General features: G+C 47.9%; 1 protein-coding gene across 1 annotated transcript; it reads right to left on the bottom strand.

Moving 5' to 3' along the window:
- Positions 1 to 678: 678 nt before the first annotated feature.
- Positions 679 to 20,044, bottom strand: HHIPL2 (HHIP like 2). Its single transcript, XM_004578905.3, has 9 exons — positions 19,675 to 20,044; positions 16,333 to 16,985; positions 15,339 to 15,482; positions 14,125 to 14,456; positions 12,974 to 13,100; positions 11,205 to 11,350; positions 5,024 to 5,105; positions 1,910 to 1,992; positions 679 to 1,225 (listed from the first exon to the last, which is right to left on the bottom strand). Exons 1-9 carry the CDS (start codon positions 19,984 to 19,986, stop codon positions 954 to 956), a joined length of 2,151 nt encoding a protein of 716 aa, XP_004578962.2. The 5' UTR covers positions 19,987 to 20,044; the 3' UTR covers positions 679 to 953.
- Positions 20,045 to 20,859: the final 815 nt, after the last annotated feature.

Here is a 20,859-nt window from a genome sequence, read left to right on the forward strand (position 1 = left end):
TTAGCCAAGTGGCCCCAAGCATTTTGATGGTTTGCATGATCTGAAGTACTTCAAGAAAACGGGGATCATTTCTTCTGTTCTAAGCCTTCTCATATCAACCCTTCACTACAGCCCCTTGGGGAAGGCAGGTGCCTGGGAGATGCCAACAAGGCAGCAGTCAAGGCTAGCTGAAAGGTTCCCTGCTGCCTCAGCCCTGCAGCCTGTCACCTACCTTGCTGAAGCCTCACTGTCTCCATCCTCAAATGCAGGTCTACAGCAGCCAAAAAGAGAAAGGTAGTGAGGTTTCAAGAGAAAGTACATCAAGTATAAACTTGGCACATTATAGGGACAAAATAAAAGAGTTAAGTTTATTACACTGTTTGCCAAGGCTAAGTGGTGGGTGTTGGAAGGATGAAAATGAACCCACACTGGGTTCACTTTGTGAACTTTGGGCTGGGGCAAAGGGGTACCACTTCAGAGGGTACTTCCACCTTCCATGGAAGCTGTCAATGACAAGCCTCCTTCCTAGATCCAGACGAGGCAGGGTGGAAATTACAGCTCTCAGGCAAACTCTGTGAGGCAGGCTAGATTTCCTAATGCCAGAGAAGCATCCAGAAGCTCAAAGGACAGGGGTTAGTGTGCACCAATGTTAATTTATTCCTTCAGCTCACAGGCATTTACAAGACATCCCAGAGACATCCCAAGGAATTCCAGACTGGTGGACCCAGTAGCCACCCAGAGAGACTTGCAGTGGGCAACATGGCCTGCCTGCAGAAGCATTGTGTATGTGTACAAAGCCCACTTGTCACTCCGTAGATGGCAAGCCTTGCCAGAGAGGACAACCATGAGAATCTTGATGGAAAGTCCTGCCCACCTGCTCCTTCCTCCACTCCAACCTCAGGATGAGCAGTAGCTCCCAAGTGACAAGCTGGAGTTCTCTCTGCCACAGTGCCCTGGGCCACCTTCACCAAGGGTTAAGGGAGACGACCCCCTGCTGGCCTCCGCTGTGCTGAAAGCCTTGTCCTGCCACTGCGGGCGTGCGGGCTCTTCTTCCTCAGCCCCTGGGAGGCTGGAAACCACGCTCTGGCTTTCTTCTTTCTCCCAGGCCCTCGCAGCCTTGTCTTGTTGCGTGTGGCAGAAGCCAGCTTCTTGGATGAGGCCCGGTCTGCACTGGAAGCCAAGGTGCCATTGGATGTTTTCCTGGCAGCTTTCTCTGATTGCTCCTTTAGCAAATCCAAGACCGTCTCTGGGGAACAAGCATTTGTTTGGTGAGAAATACAAATCCCTGGAAAGTAGCTAGAAGGGCAGCACCTCCCGGGAAACCCATAAGTGCATGGAGGCTTTCACTACCTGGTCTACATCTATGTAAACATACCGTCTTCCAGGCAAGGTCAGTGCAGAGATGCCTGACTGGGCGTGCTCCCTTCGATCTAGCAGCATCCTCTCTGGGTACCTCCTGACTTCCTGGTCTCCCTGAGGAAGACTTCCTCACCCTCGGGGCCCTCTGCATGCCCTGGGCAACCTTCCACGGCACAACCTCAGGGCTCCCTGTCTCTATACGGCCTGCCCGACTCCAGTTCATGTTTGACTCTGGAGTGCTCTGGATCACAGACCTTGGCATTCACTGCTGCCCACACCCTCCAGTGCCTGCCATAACATTAAGTACTGAATGAGTGATACATAAATGATGAAAGTTATGAATGGACAGACAGCAGGCCCCAGGAGAAGCAGGTGTCCTTCCCACTCACTGGGAGTCACGGAAGATGTAAACAGACTGAACAACAAGGAACAACCTCATTAAAACATTGTCTCTTAGGGAGGAAGCTAAGACACCCCACCCCACGCCCAGGATTAGACTGAGGGCACTGAGGCGCCTGTCTGTGGCCCTGGCAGGCTAAGCCCTGAATCTAAGACCCAAAGACAAACTCACTGGCAAGTGGCCGGAACGGAATCCGCTTACTCTTGGTTTGCACTGGCACTGGCTTGTGTTTGCACTTGCCTGGGGGTGCACGCCTAAAAAATGAAGAGAGAACAGGGTGAGGTCACAAGACTCCCAGGATTCCATCAGGAAGGCAGGTCACCAGGACACACACACTGGCAGTCCTTACCCAGGGGCGTGGAGTAGATACTAGAAAACCTGCTGTGAGCTCAGCTGAGGGAAGAAAGGGCACTTGAGATCCCCTGGAGACAGTAGGGGTTAAGAGCAAGGGCATAGTAACAGAACTGGGTCCTAACCCCAGTGACCAGGGCAAGGAAGACTTGTCCAGTCTTAATTTCTGCATGTATGAAATACAAAAAGTAATAGTACCCATCTTGCAACCACACAGTGAAGATTAAATGAGAGCTGGGTATCTGGAACGACACAAGTGACTGATTAGGAAAAAAAAAAGACAGTTGGAACACATAACAGGTGCTCTAAAGATGACAATAATGAGGAGGAGCAGGAAGAGGAGGAAGATGACGGTGGTGGTAGCAACTTCAAGAAATTGGGTGACACAGTCCCCTTAAATAACACCCAGCTCCCTGCCTCGTAACTCACTCAGTCTCAAATCGCTTGTCCCCTGGGTGGCTTTTCTGAGAAAACAGGGATGCTGGTGGTGGTAAGCTCTGCTGCTGGTCAGGGTAGAGCTGAAACTTCCCAGCAGCCCCCACTGCCTGTCTGCCTTCTCCAACTCTGAGCCTCATTCCACACCCCCAGGAAGAAGTAGCTTTATTCATTAGGCAAACCCCTAGAAAGTACCTAGACACTATTCTAAGTGCTTCAGAAATATTAACTCATTCAGTCTTCATACCATGCCTAGGAAGCAGGTGCTGTTATTATTCCCACTCAACAGACAGGAAAGTATGGTACGCAAAGGCTAAGAAATGGGCTCAAGCTCACTGACAAAGCCGAGATCTAAACACAGGCTCCCGAGTCTGGCTTGCTGACCACTATAGTTTGCTGCCTCTTAAAGATGGGCAGGAGGAAAAGCCAGGAGAGGGGGAAAATGTATCAGTCAACCAACTGCCCATGGGATGCAGGGACTGCATGCTGGGGCAAACGCAGGCTGATTAAGTAAACAGAGCAGGTCCGGTTCATTACAACAGAGTGGTACAGAGCCTGGGTGCTGGGATGGACGCAGCTGTACTGAGTGAACAGCTGATGAACTTTGACCAAGAGAAAGGCTTCCTACCTCAAGCCAGTCCTTTCACTTTCTCAGACTTCACTTCCTTATTCATGGACTGTGGCTGTCAGCCTGCACGGGTGAGGAATCTGTTAGCATGAAGTGAGAACCTGCACACAGCACTCAGCACAGCAGCTGGAACACAGCGATGACTCAGGGAACAGCAAACCCAGACAAAGTAAGTGCAGAAAGACATCTTCCGCATGGTACAAGGCTTTACAGCTGACACTCCCACGGATGCTCTTATGAGAGCGGAGTTCAGGACTGGCGCATTGGCTCAACCCACTAATCCTCCACCTCCAAGAGCAGCATTCCATATGGACACCGGTGCTAATCCCTGCTGCTCCACTTCCCATTCAGCTCCCTGCTTGTGACCTGGGAAAGTAGCAGAGAATGGCCCAAAGCCTTAACGCCCTGTACCCATGTGGGAGAACAGAGGAGGCTCCTGGCTTCAGATTGGCTCAGCTGTACTCATTGCAACCATTTGGGGTGTGAGCCAGAGGATGGAAGATCTTTTTCTCTGTCTTTCCTTCTCTCTCTAGAAATCTGCCTTTCCAATAAAAATTAATAAAAAAAAATTTTTTTAAAAAAGGGAGTTCAGCTAGCCACAAACCTATCAGGAAACTGCCAAAGAAGAATGACTTCACACAGGAAACTTGTTAGGGGGAAGAGCCGAATTCCTTAGGCAGGTGTGCCTGGCCCTGCTCCATCCCTGGTGCATATGTGGGATACACACGGAGGTAGACCCGGAACAGGAGACAGCCCAGTACCAAGTTCATTCCTCGACACTGTGCTCCACACTCAGCCAAGAATATGCAGCCCAGGATCCAGGTCAGAGCCTCTTGCAGAAACTTCTGACAATGCACCAAGTAGAGGGAGGCCTTGTTGTCAGATAGAAGCTGAGCTAGGCCAGAGCTGTCAGCCCAGAGCTCTAATCAATAACTTGGACCTAGTTACCTAATGTCTACTCAACTCTAACCCAAATATGTGTTGCATAAGCCTCAGAGGGAAGTTTTGCTCTGCAGATTTAATAGCTCAATCCCAGAAAGACTTCCCTGGTTTGGGTAAGAATCCTGAAACAAATTCAGCACTCGATCCAGAGTCCTCATGGTGGAAATACTGCACCACCCTCCCAGGGGCAGCCACAGTGACCACCTGCTCAACAACTCACCAGTGGCAACTTGTATTGTGGACCTGGGCTACTCTGTTGAAGGACTGTTAGCCTTGGAGAGAGGCGAACAAGGGAGAAGTTAACAGCCTGGTATGCACCAAGTGCCTGGATACTATAACTGAGTTCCAGAGAGGCCAGGTGGAGAGGCTTGAGACAACCCAGCCCAGGAGAGAGAGCACCAATATTCACTCAGCTGCTCACAGATGGACACCTGCTGTCAGATGAGCCCAGACATTTTCAGAAGCACATGTTTTTTTTAGGAGCCACAGATTGAGACTGGCTATTCTGAGTCTCTAGATCTTTATCTCCAACAGCTGCAAGACCATTTCCCGAATCTTCCCTACTTCTTATAAGTACATTGTTTTGCACGTTTATTTAAACCACTTTACATCTATCTTGGCAGGGGTAAAGAACCCACAGGCTGTAGGCCGGGAAAATAATTTCTTTTGGCCCTGCCAACACCAATTCAAGTGTGACTCAAAATTTAATAAATCCATAGTACGCTAGTTTTTAAGTTGATCATTTTGAATGACCCACGAATGATATTAGAAAAATCCAAATGGGTCTTGACAGACAAAAGATGCCCCACCTCGAAAAGTTTGCTTCCTCGATCATTCTGGTGATGCTCTCAGGGGGCAGAGGATGTGACTGCCATCAAGGTGAGGGCGGACAAAAATGCACCTGAGCTGAAAAGGACACCACAACTCACCTGGAGGGGTCAACAAACTTGTAAATAGATCCGTAGGCTGCATAGGCACTCGGGTATGAGGTGGCCAGGAAGTACAGCTCCCCTAAGGAAACAGGAGGAAGTACACTGTGATAACACATCAGGTCAGCTGAGCAGAGCTGCACACAAAGAAAGCCACCAAGAGGAGATTGCAGCCCTTGAATGCAGTAAGGCCCTGTTCAGGGCCCTGGATCCCTGGTTCACAGCCAGGCCTTCACTCCCCTGCAAGGGAGTAGGGAAAAGCAGTCATCAACAATGCCCCAAAGCTCAGAGTGTGGCCTAGCAGTGGTAACTGTATGTGAACTAAAAATGCCTCTCCCAGATCACCTCTTTGCTCTTGGAAGCTTTGCCTCTGCAAGCACCTGTTTCCTTCTCCAACTTGTTAAAAAAAATAAATAAATAAAAAGATTTATTTGTTTACAGAGTGAAGGAGAGACAGAGAGGAAGCTCCCCCATCCGCTGGTTCACTCCCCAACTAACTGCAATGGCCAGAGTTCAGCCAATCAGAGGCCAGGAGCTTCCTCTGGGTTTCCCATGTGGATTCAGGGGCCCAAGACTTTGGGCCATCCTTGACTGCTTTCCTAGGCCACAAGCAGGGAGCTGGAAGGGAAGTGGAAATCAGGGACACAAACAGGTGCCCACATGGGATCACAGGTGTGCAAGGCAAGAACTTTAGCTACTAGGTACTGCACCAGACCCACTTTACCCAACTTTTTCACGTGATGGGGATTCTCCAAGAGCCCTCTGGAGCCCACAGTGAGTAGACCCCTTCCTTAAGTGCTTGATTCCACCAGCCCCACCTGAGGGCCGTTTTCCCTAAGCCTCACTCTCATTTTCCCTCTTCCTTCTCCATTTCTTGACACCCTCCCCACACCCAGCCTGCCTGCTGCTTCCTCCATGCCCCCAAAAAGCATCTGTACCCATGTTCTCCCACGTGCAGCCAGTTTCTTGCTATGCTTTAATGCTTGGACTGTGGAAACGTGGCTCCTTTCTCACAGTGGTTCCACTTCGATTCTTGCTCTGTATGACAGCCACGCTAACATAGAGCTAAGAACCCAACTTCAGGACTACCAACGTTTCAGGAAATTTATAGTTGAGGGCCCTGTACAATAGCCTAGTGGCTAACGGCCTCACCTTTCATGTGCCGGGATCCCATATGGGTGCCAGTTCATATCCCAGCTACTGCACTTCCCTTCCAGCTCCCTGCTTGTCGCCTGGGAAAGCAGTCAAGGATGGTCCAATGACTTGGGACCCTGCACCCATGTGGGCGACCCAGAGGAGGCTCCTGGCTCCAGATTTGCTCAGTTCTGGCCATTGCGGCCACTTGGGGAGTGAACCAGCAGATAGAAGATATTTCTCTCTGTCTCTCCTCTCTGTAAATCTGACTTTCCAATAAAAATAAATAAATCTTAAAAGAAAATTGTAGTTGAGTTCTGGTAACACCACTGCATTATCTTGGGTGACCTCTTAATCTGCATAACCCTTGGATATTTAAAGATTTATATATATATATGTTTTATCATAAGAGAAATATTCACTTTAAACTACAGGTCTATTGCTTTATTCATGTGCTTCAATTTCAACGCTGTATAGACAGTCTCCTGGGGGCCTTTGTCTACTAATCCAACTCATGGAAAACTTAACCTTCCTGCTGCCTTCAGGGAAGGCGGATGAACAAGGTAGACAGGAATGGCTTCCAAGACCTATCTTCCCATCAAAGACACTTCAGTGTGAAATAGCAAAATGCCTTTCCAAAAGACCAGTAATGAGCTTCGGAGGTCTGTGCACTTAACAAATTTCACTAGACAGATTTATTTCTTTTTATTGAAAACACAGATCAGATTTACAGAGAGGAGACACAGAGAAAAAGATCTTTCATCCTCTGTTTCATTCTCCTAAATGGACACAACAGCTGGAGCTAAGCTGATCCAAAGCCAGGAACCAGGAGTATCTTTAGGGTCTCCCACATGGGTGCAGAGTCCCAAGGCTTTGGGCTATCCTCCGTTACTTTCTCACGCCACAGTAGGGAGACAGATGAGAAATGGAGCATCCAGGACATGAACTGGTGCCCATATGAGATCCTGGCACTTGCAAAGTGAGGATTTAGCCCTTGATCCATCACACCAGGCCAACCCTCAGATATTTATTTATTGGTAAAACGGGATCCCAACATCTCAAACGATTCTCAGATACTCAGAAGGGTCCTATAATCCTGGTTCCTGCTGGTGCTTTGGCTTGCAACACTGCTATTGGCTTGGTGCCTTGGTGCAATTACATTAAATTAAATCCACTGGCTATTGCCTTACATTCTCTTCCACGTTGGTTTGGAAGAAAATATCTGTTAAACAGCAAGTCCGAAAGACCTAGAGCTTTTTACACAGCGCTGGAGAGTGTCAACAACAGCTTTCCTTGAATGTGCAGAGAATGGTTCCAATGCTTGCCTTGGGCACACTGTGAGGTGGCATGGATTTCTCAGAGCCCCTTGCGTGGAGTGACAGCCACCAAAAGAGCTGTTGGTTTGTGGACAGATGAGTTACGCTGACTTCCTAAGTGGAGGCCACTTAGGAATGCCACGCACCAGGCCCCATGCTCATGTTCTTAGTGTATACATTTTAGGAGGACTTGAGGAACACAGGGCATACAATGTGAATTGACTGCAAGCAGCATCACTTTGGCCAGCCCTCTTGGGAACATGCCTCAGTGATTGACATTCCACAATCCTGACAGTTGGGCAGTCCCACACCTGCCATTCACTCAGGGATTCTTTATTCACACCAGCTATGAAACTCAACACAGGAAGTAAGAATTTTCCTCAACTGACAAGTGATAAGAAAAAAAAATGAAATAATGCTCAAATCTAAAAATGTCTCTAAGTGGAAAAGACTATGCTAAAGAGCAAAAAGTATGCAAGTGTTTGTGCAAAAAAAACTCGCAGCTTCCCAAGAAACAAACTTGCCTGGGGAACAGTCACTGGCTTTAGGGCTGCCCTTGGGCAGTGTTTGATTTAGGAACACCTTGGCCAACCCATGTCCTAAAATTGAGCCAAGAACACTGAGGTTTTTTGCAGTGAATGTGTTTTTGCAGCTGCCTGTTTTCTCCTGTAATACATCTGCAGGCACAACAAACCAATCCATCAAAGCTGGGGGCCCTGTGGTCTGTCCTTAAAGGTGACCCCAGTGTTCCTGGGCAATCCTGCCTCCTGGGGGCAGGGCAGGGCAGTGGGGAGAAGCCCACCACCATCCCCTTTCCAACCTGTGCTCACTCTACTTTTCTCTGTGCCTGAACTTTCCATCAAAATTCATGTTGATTTCTATTAGAAATGCTTGAATTTTCCAGAATGCCATCTGATCCTACAGAATGTTCACATCAAATTCTCTATAGGCTAGCTGAGAAGGGTCCCAGAGCTGCCTCATCTCTTCCTGACCTGCCCAGGGACAGGTCTACCAATAAGTCTGCCCACAGCTCAGAGCTGAAAGAACCCAAGCACCTACAGAGAATCCAGGTCTGGCAAGGACCTGAAAGGCCATTTTATCCTCATTTCTTACCTTTAAGCATGGCCATATCCACTGGCAAATACTGGACTTATTTAAAATGTGAAAATGTTATATTTCAAAATGAAACCTAGTCAAGATGAAGTTAGAAAAAAATTACAGATTGGGCATAAGCCACGGAGATTACAATGTTACAATGTCACTTGAGCTGCCCATGCTTCATATCACATGGCCTGCTGGAGTCCCAGCTCCTCAGCTTCTGATCAAGCTTCCTGTTGACAGACACTCTGGGAAGCAGCAGATGATGGTTCAGGTAGCGCGTCCCTGCCACCAGGTGGGAGACCGAAATCAACTTCTGGGCTCCCGGCTGAGGGCAGGCCCATTCCTGGCTGTTGCAAACATCTTGGGGTGAACAAGCAGAAGAAAGATCTCTCTCCACTACCACCACTCCATTTAAATAAAATTAAAACAAATAACTTTTAAGTCAGTTCTCTGTAAAGTATGTGGAAATTATTTTTTAAAGAATTATTTGATTTCAAGGTCAGAGTAACAGAGAAAGAGACAGCAAGAGATTGTCAATCTGCTGGTTCAAGCCCTGGTCTAAAGCTGGGAGCCAGGAGCTTCTTCCGAGTCTCCCATGTGGCTGCAGGAACCCAAGGCCTTGGGCCATCCTCCACTGCTTTCCCGTTTGCATTAGCAGCGAGCTGGATTGGAAGTGGAGAAGGCAAGACTAAAACCTGTGCCCTATGGGAAGTCATCACTGCAGGAGGAAATTATCTGGCTATGCCACCAAGCCAGCCCCATATTTAAAAGTTTTGTAGAGCTGAGCCTCTCTCTTTCTCACCTATGCATATGTGCTTTTCTTTGCCAATACCCTTAGTATATGCCTAGTCTGCCTACTGAGCAAACTCTCACCTAGTGTACTCTTACATTTCTCACAAAAAAAATACCTTGGGAGGACATTTGGGTACAGTAATTAAGATGCCCCTTGGGGCTGGTATTATGACTACTGCCTGAGTCACCAGCATTCCACATGGGTATTTATTTGTGTACTAGCCACTCCACTTCCAATCTGCTAATGACCTGGGAAAAGCAGTGGAAGGTGACCCAAAAGTTTAGGCACTTGCACCAAGTGGATGAGACCTGGATGAAGCTCCTGGCTTCTGGCTTTGCCCTGGCCTGGCCTGACACTGGCCATTGCAGTCATCTGCAGACTGAACCTGCAGGGAGAAGAGTGCTCTTCCCCCCCACCCTCACTGTCTCTCCATGTGTATGTGCATGTGTTTCTCCCTCTCTCTAGACTCCTAACTTTCAAAATAAAACATACACCTTTAAAGGAAAAAAGAGAGATACTACTTGACACACTTGTCAGAGTTCTGGCTTCTAATTCCAACTGCTCTGCTTCTAGTCCAGTTTCCTGTTAGCAATTAGCACAGCCAGGGAGGCAGCATGTGTTGGCTGAAGGTCTGGACTGGGTTCCCAACTCTGGCCTTCTGGCTGACTCGGAATGGCTTTTGTGGGCATTTAGCGAATGAACCAACTGATGGAAGATAAGATCTCGATCTCTCTCTCTCTCTCTCTCCCCTCCCCATTCCCAACAAAACTAAATAAATCATGTGTGTGAGTTTATTTGTTTTCTTATTATTTTACTTTTCCCTTGCTCACAGATGCTTCACGAAGTCAGGAAAGAGCCCAGCCCCACCAGCTGGTTTATCCTGAGCCATGCCCCTCCCACCTGGGCAGACTCCAACAGGATTCTCACACTCTGCTCACCTTGGCCCTGTGTCCTTTTTCTGTAACTGGAGTTAGAACAGATCAGGGACCAGAGCCAAGCCTCCTCAGAGGCTCAGACAGAGAAGTGGACAGCACAGTCAGGTGTGCGTGGAGGACATGGCAGTCTATTAGAACCTGCAGAGGATACCTGGCACTACAACAGAGGACAGAACTAATCAATCAACTACCCCAGCCATATGTTGGCAGTGAAAAACTGGGCAAATGGAGACTCTAAGGTGGACTATGTCAATCAGTGGATTCTGCAGCAACTTCATCGTGCTTGGAATGGTGGGATTGGCAGCAATTCAGAACTGTTGAACTATCAAAACCACTTGAACAAGACCCTCAAAACATGCCCCACATCAGGGACCTTGGGTGGGTGGGAGACTGGGTGGGGCTTCTCCCTTTATCTCCCCATTTACCCCAGATACAGAAAAAGAAGAAAATGTGGAAATAATAGTCTTACCCATTTCCTGTAGCCCTTGAACTTTGTGCCCTACTTAACCATGTAAAGACTGTCAAAAATAAAGAAAAAATTTAAACAAAAAGAACACATCAGGGAAGGAAGGGCTCGTGAACCTCCTTTGTTATTAAAAGAATAAACAGGTGACAGCATAGATCTTGACAATCCCTGGCCATGAGGTGTGTGGCTCAACCCAGAGTGGAGGTAGACATATTCAGTCCATTTCCATGTCGCTGAACTGAGCAGACTGATGGCAATGCAGGGGAGCTGCAATGCCCAAGTGATGTGGAGAATGTAAAGTGATGAGAAGGAATCCAGTTCCTGCTAAAACAGGACTAGAAGGCAGTGATAATGGGAGAACAGCGGTCGCCGTGTCAGCACAGCAATAGCAAGAAATGCTCACTGAGGCTGACCAACCTGACTTCATGTTTGTTACCTGCTTCGTCTTCGGCAAAGGAGATGATGAACTTGCTGTAGGTGCTGATCAGCCCTGGGAAGGCACAGGTCACAGTGCTGCCCAAGCAAATGTCCCGCTTCTTCCACTTCTTGCTTTTCCTATCTTCCTGCAAAGCCATAAGTCGACTACATGAAAAATAAAACCTTATATTTTAGGAATCCATATTGCCACTCTGCAGGAAATTTTTTCATCTAGAATCTCTGAATCCTCAAGTTCAAGAACTGGGTCTCCCACAAAAAGATGAATAACTAATGGTCCCCCCAAAAGCAAAGCTGCTCTAGATGGGGAAGTGTATACTTTAATATTATAAAACAAGTGTTTTGTTTCATTTTGTTTTGTTTTTGTCTCAGTTAAAGTCCTTGCCTTGCACACACTGGGATCCCATATGGGCGCCAGTTCTAATCCCAGCAGCATCACTTCCCATCCTGTTCCCTGCTTGTGGCCTGGGAAAACAGTCAAGGACAGCACAGACCTTTGGGACCCTGCACCAGGGTGGGAGACCTGGAAGAAGCTCCTGGCTCCTGGCTTCAGATTGGCTCAGCTCTGGCCATTGTGGCCACTTGGAGAGTGAATCAATGCATGGAAGTCTCTCCTCTTCTCTGTCTCTCCTCTTCTATGTATATCTGACTTCCCAATAAAAATAGAATCTTTAAACACACACACACACACAAGTTTGGTGCCCTGTGAAATTCGTACCACTGTAAGACTTACTTTTCTGAGTTCTGTGACCTGTGGCTAGTTGTCTAGCACATGTAAGCTGCAATTTCCTCATCTGTAAAATGGTAACTGTTGTGAAAGTTAAAACAACCAATCATGTAATAAAGACCTCACCAGTATTTCTGATAAGGGCTCACAATCCACTAGCTGTTACTATTACATTGACGTAATAGCAAGTAGTTGCCTCACAGCACACTTTTTATTCCACTCTATTATATAGAAGCTAAAAACAATAAACCAATAAAGAAACTCAATCTGAGAAAATAAAAGATACCTATTGTCTCAGATCAATGCTCATTCACATGTAAGACCCAACAGAATATTTTTTTAAAATAGCTACTAAAACCAGCGAGGAATTAGCAAGGCTGCCAGATACAAGATCAATATGCAAAAAAAAAAAAAAAAATTCTGCAGGATAAAGAATCATAAATTGAAATTTAACAAAATACCATTTATATAGTATCAACATAGATTACAAGACCCTGCCCTAAAAACTACAAACATTATAACAATTTACTCACAACATCCCAAAACTCAGTATCCATCACTAAAGAATAGGTGAATAAATTATAATGCCCTCATACAAATGAACACTGCCAAGCCATCAAGAAGAAAAACTACTGATACATGTTCACAGCAAGGATGAATCTCACAGACAACTCTCAAAGAAAGCAGTGCAATCACTATGATTCCATCCATATAGGAAGTTCCAGAAGCAGAACTAACGTCTGGTGAGAGGAGTTCTCTCTGGCTATTCTATGTGCAGGCACACATGAAGGGAATGAGAATGAGAGAGAGAGAGAGAGAGAGAGAGAGAGAGAGAGAGAGAGAGAGAGGGCTTTGACAGGTTAATAGAGAAGGAACCTTCAAGGATGACAGATAAGCTCTGCATTATGACATGATTAGTGGTGATACATTCATAAAACTTTATCCCGCCATGCTCTTAAGAGCTTGTAGTCCATCATATGTAAGTGACACCCAATAAAAAGTTGCAAATAACAAAGGTAGAGGTTATATTGGTCCTTCCTTACCCACTCATGAAGTCCCCAAAGATGTAGAAACCGTTCAGATTTGGAGATTCACATCCACGGTAGACATAGCCTCCTGTGACTGACTTCCCCACAGCGTGGCCATAGGCATAGATTGGCAGAACATCATCTGTCCAGGAGCAAGGCAAAGGTGTCAAGGGCACTTTAAGGAGGAAGAAAAGGGCTTTGAAATACAGTTGATTGGCTCAGTGAGGAATACTTTATCTCTTTAGTCATCAGGACAGATTGGCAAGTGAATTAGTCATTCTTCCCAATAAACCAATCATATTATGATCTGTTTTTGAAGTTAAATATTCTCACATATCTAGATTTTCCATCAAAGTTTATAGGGCAGGTAATCAGGTTTAAGGAGATGGAAAGTATTGTGAGGCTCTATACAACTGCTTGGTAACTTAGAGGACAGACACAACTCAGCAAGACTGATGGAGTCAGAATATTTGGCTCTTAAGCCAGGCAGAGTTTCCAAAGGGCAGTATGATTGTTGATTCTAGGCACTGCACTCACAGATGACTGGATGCAAATCATTTCAGGGGGCTGTCCCAGTGGGGAAATAAATAAGCTGGCAATTTTGTTCTGCCAGTTGTTCTCAAAATCATGTAACTTCTCTCGAACATATTTATGTTAAGAACATCTTACATCAAGGCCATTTCCCCAGTCCACTCAAGATTTTGATTCATTAGGTCTAAGCAAAGTCTAAGAAAATACATTTTAAGAAAAACATAAACTTAACTAGTTTTATTACCTATTCAATAGCCAGACAACACTCCACTTCACAAAACAGAATAAACATTCCTATGGCCCAAAGATCACTAATTTTACAGACAGAGAAGAGCTTCAAGAACACAAACTCAGAAACAACAAGCAGATTGGTCATTTGAAAGCTAATTTCCCCATAAGGTGGGACAGGGAAACCAAACAATAGACAAATAATTGATTGGTCAACATCAAGAATCTACTTTTCAGCAAATACTGCCAAGCATCTCTGGTGCCAGCAGTTGGAGGATCACTCAGAGAACTGCTGTCCCACAGGACACAAATAAGGCATCATTCAAACCACCAAAGGTGGTATTCCTCCTTCCGCATCCAAACCACCCATGTCATGCATGAAATCACCCAGAGAACCGCTTACTTACTCAGTGAGGTATTGAGGCAAAGCTTTCTGTCGTAACATTCAAAGCCTTCCTTGGCCCTCCAGCCATAGTTCCCTCCTTTAACAATGAGGTCAATTTCTTCAAACTTGTTCTGGCCCACATCCCCACAGAATATCCGGCCTCGGCCCTGGCGTGTGATGGGGTCCCCTCGGTCTACAGCACAGCGCCACATGTTTCGGACCCCATAGGCATAGACGGCGGGGTGAGCTCCCGGCTCGGAAACAAATGGATTGTCCAAGGGGATTCGGTACTGCCTGCCACCAGAGCCTGCCCCATTCACGTCGATCCTTAATACTTTTCCCAGCAGTGAACTTCTGAAAGATGGAAGGCCAAGAGGCAAGCACAGGTGAACAAGAGCATTAGAGCAGACCACTTGACAGGCCTGACTGATCATTAACACTGGCAGGAGCCACTTGGGGAAACACGACTTGCATCATTCTTTTAAATGTATACAAGAGATTAAGATTTGCCCATTTAGGGACCAGAATAGCATAGCAAGTGAACCACGTACTTGTGATGCCAGCATCCCATATGGACACCAGTTTAAGATTCAACTGCTCCACTTCAAATCCAGCTTGCTGCTAACACACCTGGGAAAGCACCAGAAAATGGACCAAGTGCTTGGGCCCTTGCACTCCCATAGGAGACTCAGAAAAATCTGCTGGCTCCTGGCCTCAGCCTGGCACAGCTTGCACTTATTTGGGAAGTAACCCAGTAGCTGGAAGATTTGTCTCTTCCTCTCTCTGTGTAACTCTGACTTTCAAATAAATAAATCAGTCTTTAGAGAAAGACATTTGCCCAGTTTTGGCTTCTGCAGAACTGCCAAGCAAGCACCCATATTACTTCTTATTAATTTCTCTTGGGTCTCTGACATCAAGCATAGTGCCTGGAACACAGTGCTCAATACTGTTGAGTTTAACTCAACTGGATGATCGGCATGGTAGAAAATGTCCTGCTAACATGCATTTGAAATTCTGGCTCCTTCCCTACATAGCACCCTGAGAGTGACAGTACATGCGCAGAGTATTAACTACTGAAATACACAAGGTCTGGAATCTGTAGGCCAGAAAACCAAACATCCCCCACCTGCCTCAGTGAATGGGAACTTAGCTTATGGTAAGCGATTTGGGTTTGCCTCCATCCTAGCGAGAGTGCTGTCTCAGGGATTCACTCCGAAGGAACTGCCCCCAGCTTACTTGTTCTGAGCATTTCCAAACGTGCCAAAGGGATCCCCGGCCTGCCCTCCATCCCCAGTGAATATATACATATAGCCATCCAAGCCAAAGAGAAGTTGTCCACCGTTGTGATTGGAGGCTGGTTCTTCTATCTCCAAGATGATCCTAGATGCGACAAAGAAATTATACATTAGGGTTTGACCCAAGCTGAATATAGCCCCATCATCTCGTAATACCCAGAAGTGACAACAGGACCTGCCAAGGCAACCAAAACTCCCCACAGAGTTTCCATGAAGCAGGCAACTGTGGCACTCTAAGATACCCCATGTTCCCTGGTGTGACTCTTTTATGGGCCATTTTTTTTTCCATACTGTGACCTCACAAGCTGCAGCCCAGCCATGACATCAATTGTCCCTTTCTAAGGCTTGTCCCGACTCTCTGCTGCACCAGGATTCCTGATCTCTTCCTTTAAGCAACTCATCAGGACCTACTCTATCTGTTCAAGTTCTTTCCAGTTATAACATGTAAAGACAAGGCAGAAAGGAGAAGGAAAACAAGCAGAGGGGTAGAGCAGAAAGAACGTTTGAGTTTGAGGCCAACTTCAAGTGAGTCTTCATCTGACCATGGCCTTGTGCTGCAGCTTGCTGTGAGGATGGGAAGTCATGTCCTGGGATATAATGGCCATGAACTAATTAGAGGCTATTATTCTATTTGATGTATCAAGACTATCTGTGACAATTTCCCAAAACCCTAAGGTCACGGACTGTTGCTTATCCTCTACAAAAGCAAACAAGCGTGACCCTCATTAGGGGAGGGGATGACTGTGCCTCCACAAAGACAAGTGACTTGAGTGACTCGTGGGCTGTCTGATTTCTAATCAACAATGGTCCCTTTTTCAACTTCCTTGTCAAATGCGCTCAACCCAGTACGGCCCCCTCTTATCAACTCCAAGGACTGACTTGCCACTATATGGGCACACCTGACGGAGCTACAAACCCTCACCTGTGGATCTCACCTCTCAGATTTGGGGTCAGCTTTGTTGGGATCAGCCCGAGAAACCTTCATCTCACTAATTCGGATCTTTTCAACCTTCTTTCTGCCCAGAAAGGAATAATAAATATAGAACTTGCGGTTGCGACGGAATTGAGGATGAAAAGCCAAACCCAAGAAGCCTCTTTCATCTCCAATCCACGGAGTGGTCAGCACAGCGCTCTTGAGGTCCAGGAAGGGTTGCTCCAGGCGGCTGCCATCAGGGAGGTAGACCCACACCACTCCCACTTGCTCGGCCACAAAGAAGCGATGCGAGCCGTCCCCTGCATGGACCATGGCGACAGGGTTCCTCAGCCTGTTGGCCACCTCAGCAAGGCAGAGCTGCAGGCAGCCTTCATGGTCCTCAGCCACCACACCCAGCCTGCGGTTGAGCTGGTCGTTCCTCAAGACGTTGGGGAAACAATAGTCCCTGTCAGGAAGGTTGAGGAGGTGGCAGAAGCGGGCACTGTCCTTGTCCTGGGCGTCCTGGAGGTCACGGTCATTGGTCAGCAGGGAGATGGCGGAGTGGCAGTTAGAGTGGAAAGCAGAGCAGTAGTCAGAGCAGAGGCCTGGGAGGTTCCGGAGTGGCGTGTGCGGGTTCTCGGCGTCATATAGGTGAGCGGCATAGGGCGAGCACTCCTGGAAAGGGAAGGAAGCTGGTGTGGGTTTGAACAAGTAAACATGGGAAACTTCAGGCGCTGGGGGGGTTGTGACCAATTACCGGTAAGTCACTTCTCTGTGACCCAAGTTTTCTGCATAGTTAATTATTTAGAAAGGCAGAAAAGAATATGGATTAACCTCTCACTCTGCCCTACACTGTAGCCTTCTTAGCTTAGTTCTTGACATGCAAGTTCTATCAAAGAATGAATAGAGTTATAAGAAGACAGAACCAAATATTACAATCTTTCCCTTTCTTACAAATGTTAAAGTTATGAGATTTGATTTCCCTATCTAATTCTGAAGTAATTGAAGTAATTTGGTAGAGAGCGCATGTTCGTTGAATCTGGAGGTTGGAGCTACAGTGCTAGTTCCTTCAGAGGCTGTGCCTTTCCAGGTTGGAAATATAATTAAGATGATCAAAATGGACATTCAGTCTGTCACTGCCAGAGATTCAGTGTCTGAATCATCTCTTTACATGTTCATTAGAAATACTTAATTGTTTAACATATGCAAAGCATCAGCACTGAGGAGACCGGCCACACTTCCTGTGGGTACTGCTCTGTCTTACTGCCCCTGACTGTGGGCTGCCGAGCAAGCTTCTACTCAGCTCACTCAGCAAACATCCCTGCTTTCTGGGTGAGGAACCTCAGTCCAGGAAGCGTCTCCATTTGGAGATTCAACAATTGAGTCTCCTATGCGCACGGCTGGTGAAACTACTCATGCTAGAGCTCAGAAAATCACTCAGTACATGGACCAGTCCTGCTATTAGTTCCGTCTCATGACCAAAATGCCACAACTTGGAGTCTAAGCATCTAGATTTGTGTCCCAGGACTATATGACCTTGGACAAGTCATTTACAATGCTGGATTTCTGATAGCACAGAAGTCATTATCACTGCCTGTACAGTCTTTCCTGGGAACACACTGCATGTGCAGGGGAGGACTTGTTGATGTTCTTTTAAAGATTTTTAAAGTTTTATCTGAAAGGCAGATTTTTACAGAGAGAAGAAACAGAGAAAGTCTTCCATCCACTAGTTCACTCCCTAAATGGCCACAATTCCCAGAGCTGAACTGATCCAAAGCCCAGTCTCCCATGTGGGTGCAGAGTCCCAAGGCCTTGAGTCAACCTCTGTTGCTTTCCCAGGCCATAGTAGGGAACTGGATTAGAAGTGGAGCATCTGGGACACAAATCGACACTCCTATGGGACACTGGCACTGCAGGGCAGCGGATTAGCCTATTGCACCACTGTGCCGACCCCCATCCTTGTATATCTTTAACAAATGGACACAGGGACGCTTATTTGGCTGACATTTTCCTAGTGCCTCAAATCCACAAAAGAAAAAAAAATTAAGGATTTCTTTTTACTGCAAAGTCTGATATATAGAGAGGAGGAGAGACAAGAGAGGAAGATCTTCCATCCAATGATTCACTCCCCAAGTGAGCACCACGGCCAGTGCTGCGTCGATCTGAAGTCAGGAGCCTCTTCCAAGTCTCCTACTAGGGTGCAGGGTCCCAAAGCTTTGGGCCATCCTCAGCTGCTTTCCCAGGCCACAAGCAGAGAGCTGGATGGGAAGCAGAGCTGCCGGGATTAGAACCAGCGCCCATATGGGAACCTGGCGTGTTCAAGGCAAGGACTTTAGCTGCTAGGCCACCACACCAGGACCCAAAAAGTTTGTAAATCTCAGAAGTAATTGGTGTGAATGCTGTTCACAAAAGTCCTGCCACTGCCCACATGGTTATCCCAGGGTTAATTCTCCAGGAAGCTACTGAGGGCTGGACATTGAGGGGAAAAAGTGTTGCCCAGGGCTGCACTACCTAGGTGGCTGGCTCTGGGCCCAGCCTGGCTGTGACTTCTCCTGTACACTCTGGGAAGCTTGGTACTTTGTGTCCCTGGCAAGGAGTGTGGTGGTGACCAGCATGTTCCAGCTGAGTGGCAGCAAGAAGCATGAAGAGACAAGTGGTGGGTGGCGAGGCAGTTGTTGGGATGTGCTCAGGGGTGGTCTCGGGTCAGCCTGGACTTTGTCTTCTCCCTAGAGTGACCCTCCCCGGCATCACCTCCTACACCAGCTCAACAAGGTCAACCTCTGCCCCTGCACTGCTAAACACTATGCAGTCTGCAACCCTCGGTGTTCAGGCGAGGCCTCCCTGGGATGTGGATTTTGGCTGTGGGAGAGCCCGGAAAAGCAGAAACTCTGAGTCACCGCCACTGTGCTGCTTGAAGTTCTGTGACGCTGGGCAGGCAGGACCCCAAGGAAGAGGCTCCAGCCCCAGCTGCGGCACACAACACTCCAGAATCACCCGGGCGGGGAAGACTGGATCTCGGCAGAAACCCCCTCCATCTTGCACTCCACTGCGGTACAGGTTACAGGTGGGAGTTGAACCCAGCCCTTTCAGCACTGAAAGGAGGCCTCCCTCTCTTCCTCAGAAGAACCCCACAGGAAGAACCTGCAGTGCCTGTGGAAGCCTAACTCAGCATCCTCTCCCTTCAGTGGAGCCTGCAGCTCCAAGGTGAAGTACCTGGCTGGTGAGCCCCACAAGGACTGGGTCCCCTAAGTCCCTCCCCCCAATACCCTCCCTCTGCAACCCAGCACCTCAAACCCCAAAGGGCTGGCAGGTACCCTGCCCAGGGCTCCCTCTCCATTCCTTCAGGGCTGTGCCCAGGGCCTACCTGGCAGAGGATGTCTTTAATGTAACCTCCACATAGCTCATGGCCCCTCAGATCGAAGTAATCCATGATGTCCTGGTATCGGGCTGCGACACGGCGGTCCTTGTGCTGGTCACAGCAGCCAAAGGACTCATAGTCGGAGCAGAACTCAAGGCGCCGGGATGGCCGGAAAGGGGGCCCATAATCCAGGCACTGGGGGTGTCCCTGCAGGAAGGCCACCTGGCCCAAAAAGATCACAAGGCAGAGGCCACAGGACGACCAGGGGGGTCTACTACTGGGACCACCCCTCAGACCAGAATTAGACCTCCTGGCCATTTTAGCCCCGGGGACACTCTGACTACTGTTTGCTCAGGTTGGCTTCCCTGCTCTGCCCAGTTCCCTCCCTCTCTTCCTCCCCTGTCTTCTCTTCCTTCCTGCCCCCTGCCCCGCCCCATCCCCAAGTTCAAAGAAGGTGGATTCTGAGCAGTGACCTTCAGAGAGCAGTAGGAGGCATCCCTACCTGCCCCACTCCACCTAGGCACAATGCTGGCACAAGCTGAGACGCTGGGAACGCACGGATACTTAGCCTAAAGGTGCAAAAGCGTCTGTGGCAGAGGTGCTAAGAATTCCTGCCAAGCAGCAGGTGGGGAGGCCAGGAAAGTCACACATTTTATTATTTCTTCACACGCTGAGCAGCCCAGTCCCTGTGATTAGACTACATGTTACATGGTCCCAGACAGGACTGAAGGAAACCTCAGGGACACAGATGCAGGGCTGGGAAGATGGAAGCAGCGAGGGGCAAGGAGAGGACAGTGAATGAGAATGATGTTGTCTTGGTTCACACTGCCAGAACAAAACACCTCACCGGGTAACTGATGGCTAGTGGAAATGTATGTGTCATGGTCCTGGAGCCTGGGGAGTTCAACATCTGAACAACAGCAGGTTCTTCACTGCTGGTGCCTGCTGCTGCTGCGTGCTCGCAGGGCAGGAAGGAGCAGAGTCTGTCTTCCTATGGTGGAAGGGAGGGAAAGAACAAACCACTTCCTCCAGCCCTTTGGTTGGGGCCTAATCCCGCTAATTAAGGAGGAGCTCTTGGAGTGCCTAGCCCCTCCACCTCTTAATACACTGCTAGTTACTTTCCCCACACAGGCTTGGGGAAATAGAACCAGATTAGGGCAGGAGTGTAGCCCGGGGAAAACCAGGAGTCAA

This window comes from Ochotona princeps, chromosome 10 (assembly GCF_030435755.1).
Source record: "Ochotona princeps isolate mOchPri1 chromosome 10, mOchPri1.hap1, whole genome shotgun sequence".
In the NCBI taxonomy this organism is placed as follows: domain Eukaryota; kingdom Metazoa; phylum Chordata; class Mammalia; order Lagomorpha; family Ochotonidae; genus Ochotona; species Ochotona princeps.

Excerpts from the sequence above, each read along its gene's own strand:
- HHIPL2 (XM_004578905.3), bottom strand. The coding sequence starts at position 19,986 with ATGGCCAGGAGGTCTAATTCTGGTCTGAGGGGTGGTCCCAGTAGTAGA. Across the intron at positions 16,986-19,674 it reads TTAAAGACATCCTCTGCCAG|GAGTGCTCGCCCTATGCCGC; the intron begins GTAGGCCCTGGG and ends TTCCCTTTCCAG. Across the intron at positions 11,351-12,973 it reads TTTGGGGACTTCATGAGTGG|TCGACTTATGGCTTTGCAGG; the intron begins GTAAGGAAGGAC and ends TTTTTCATGTAG.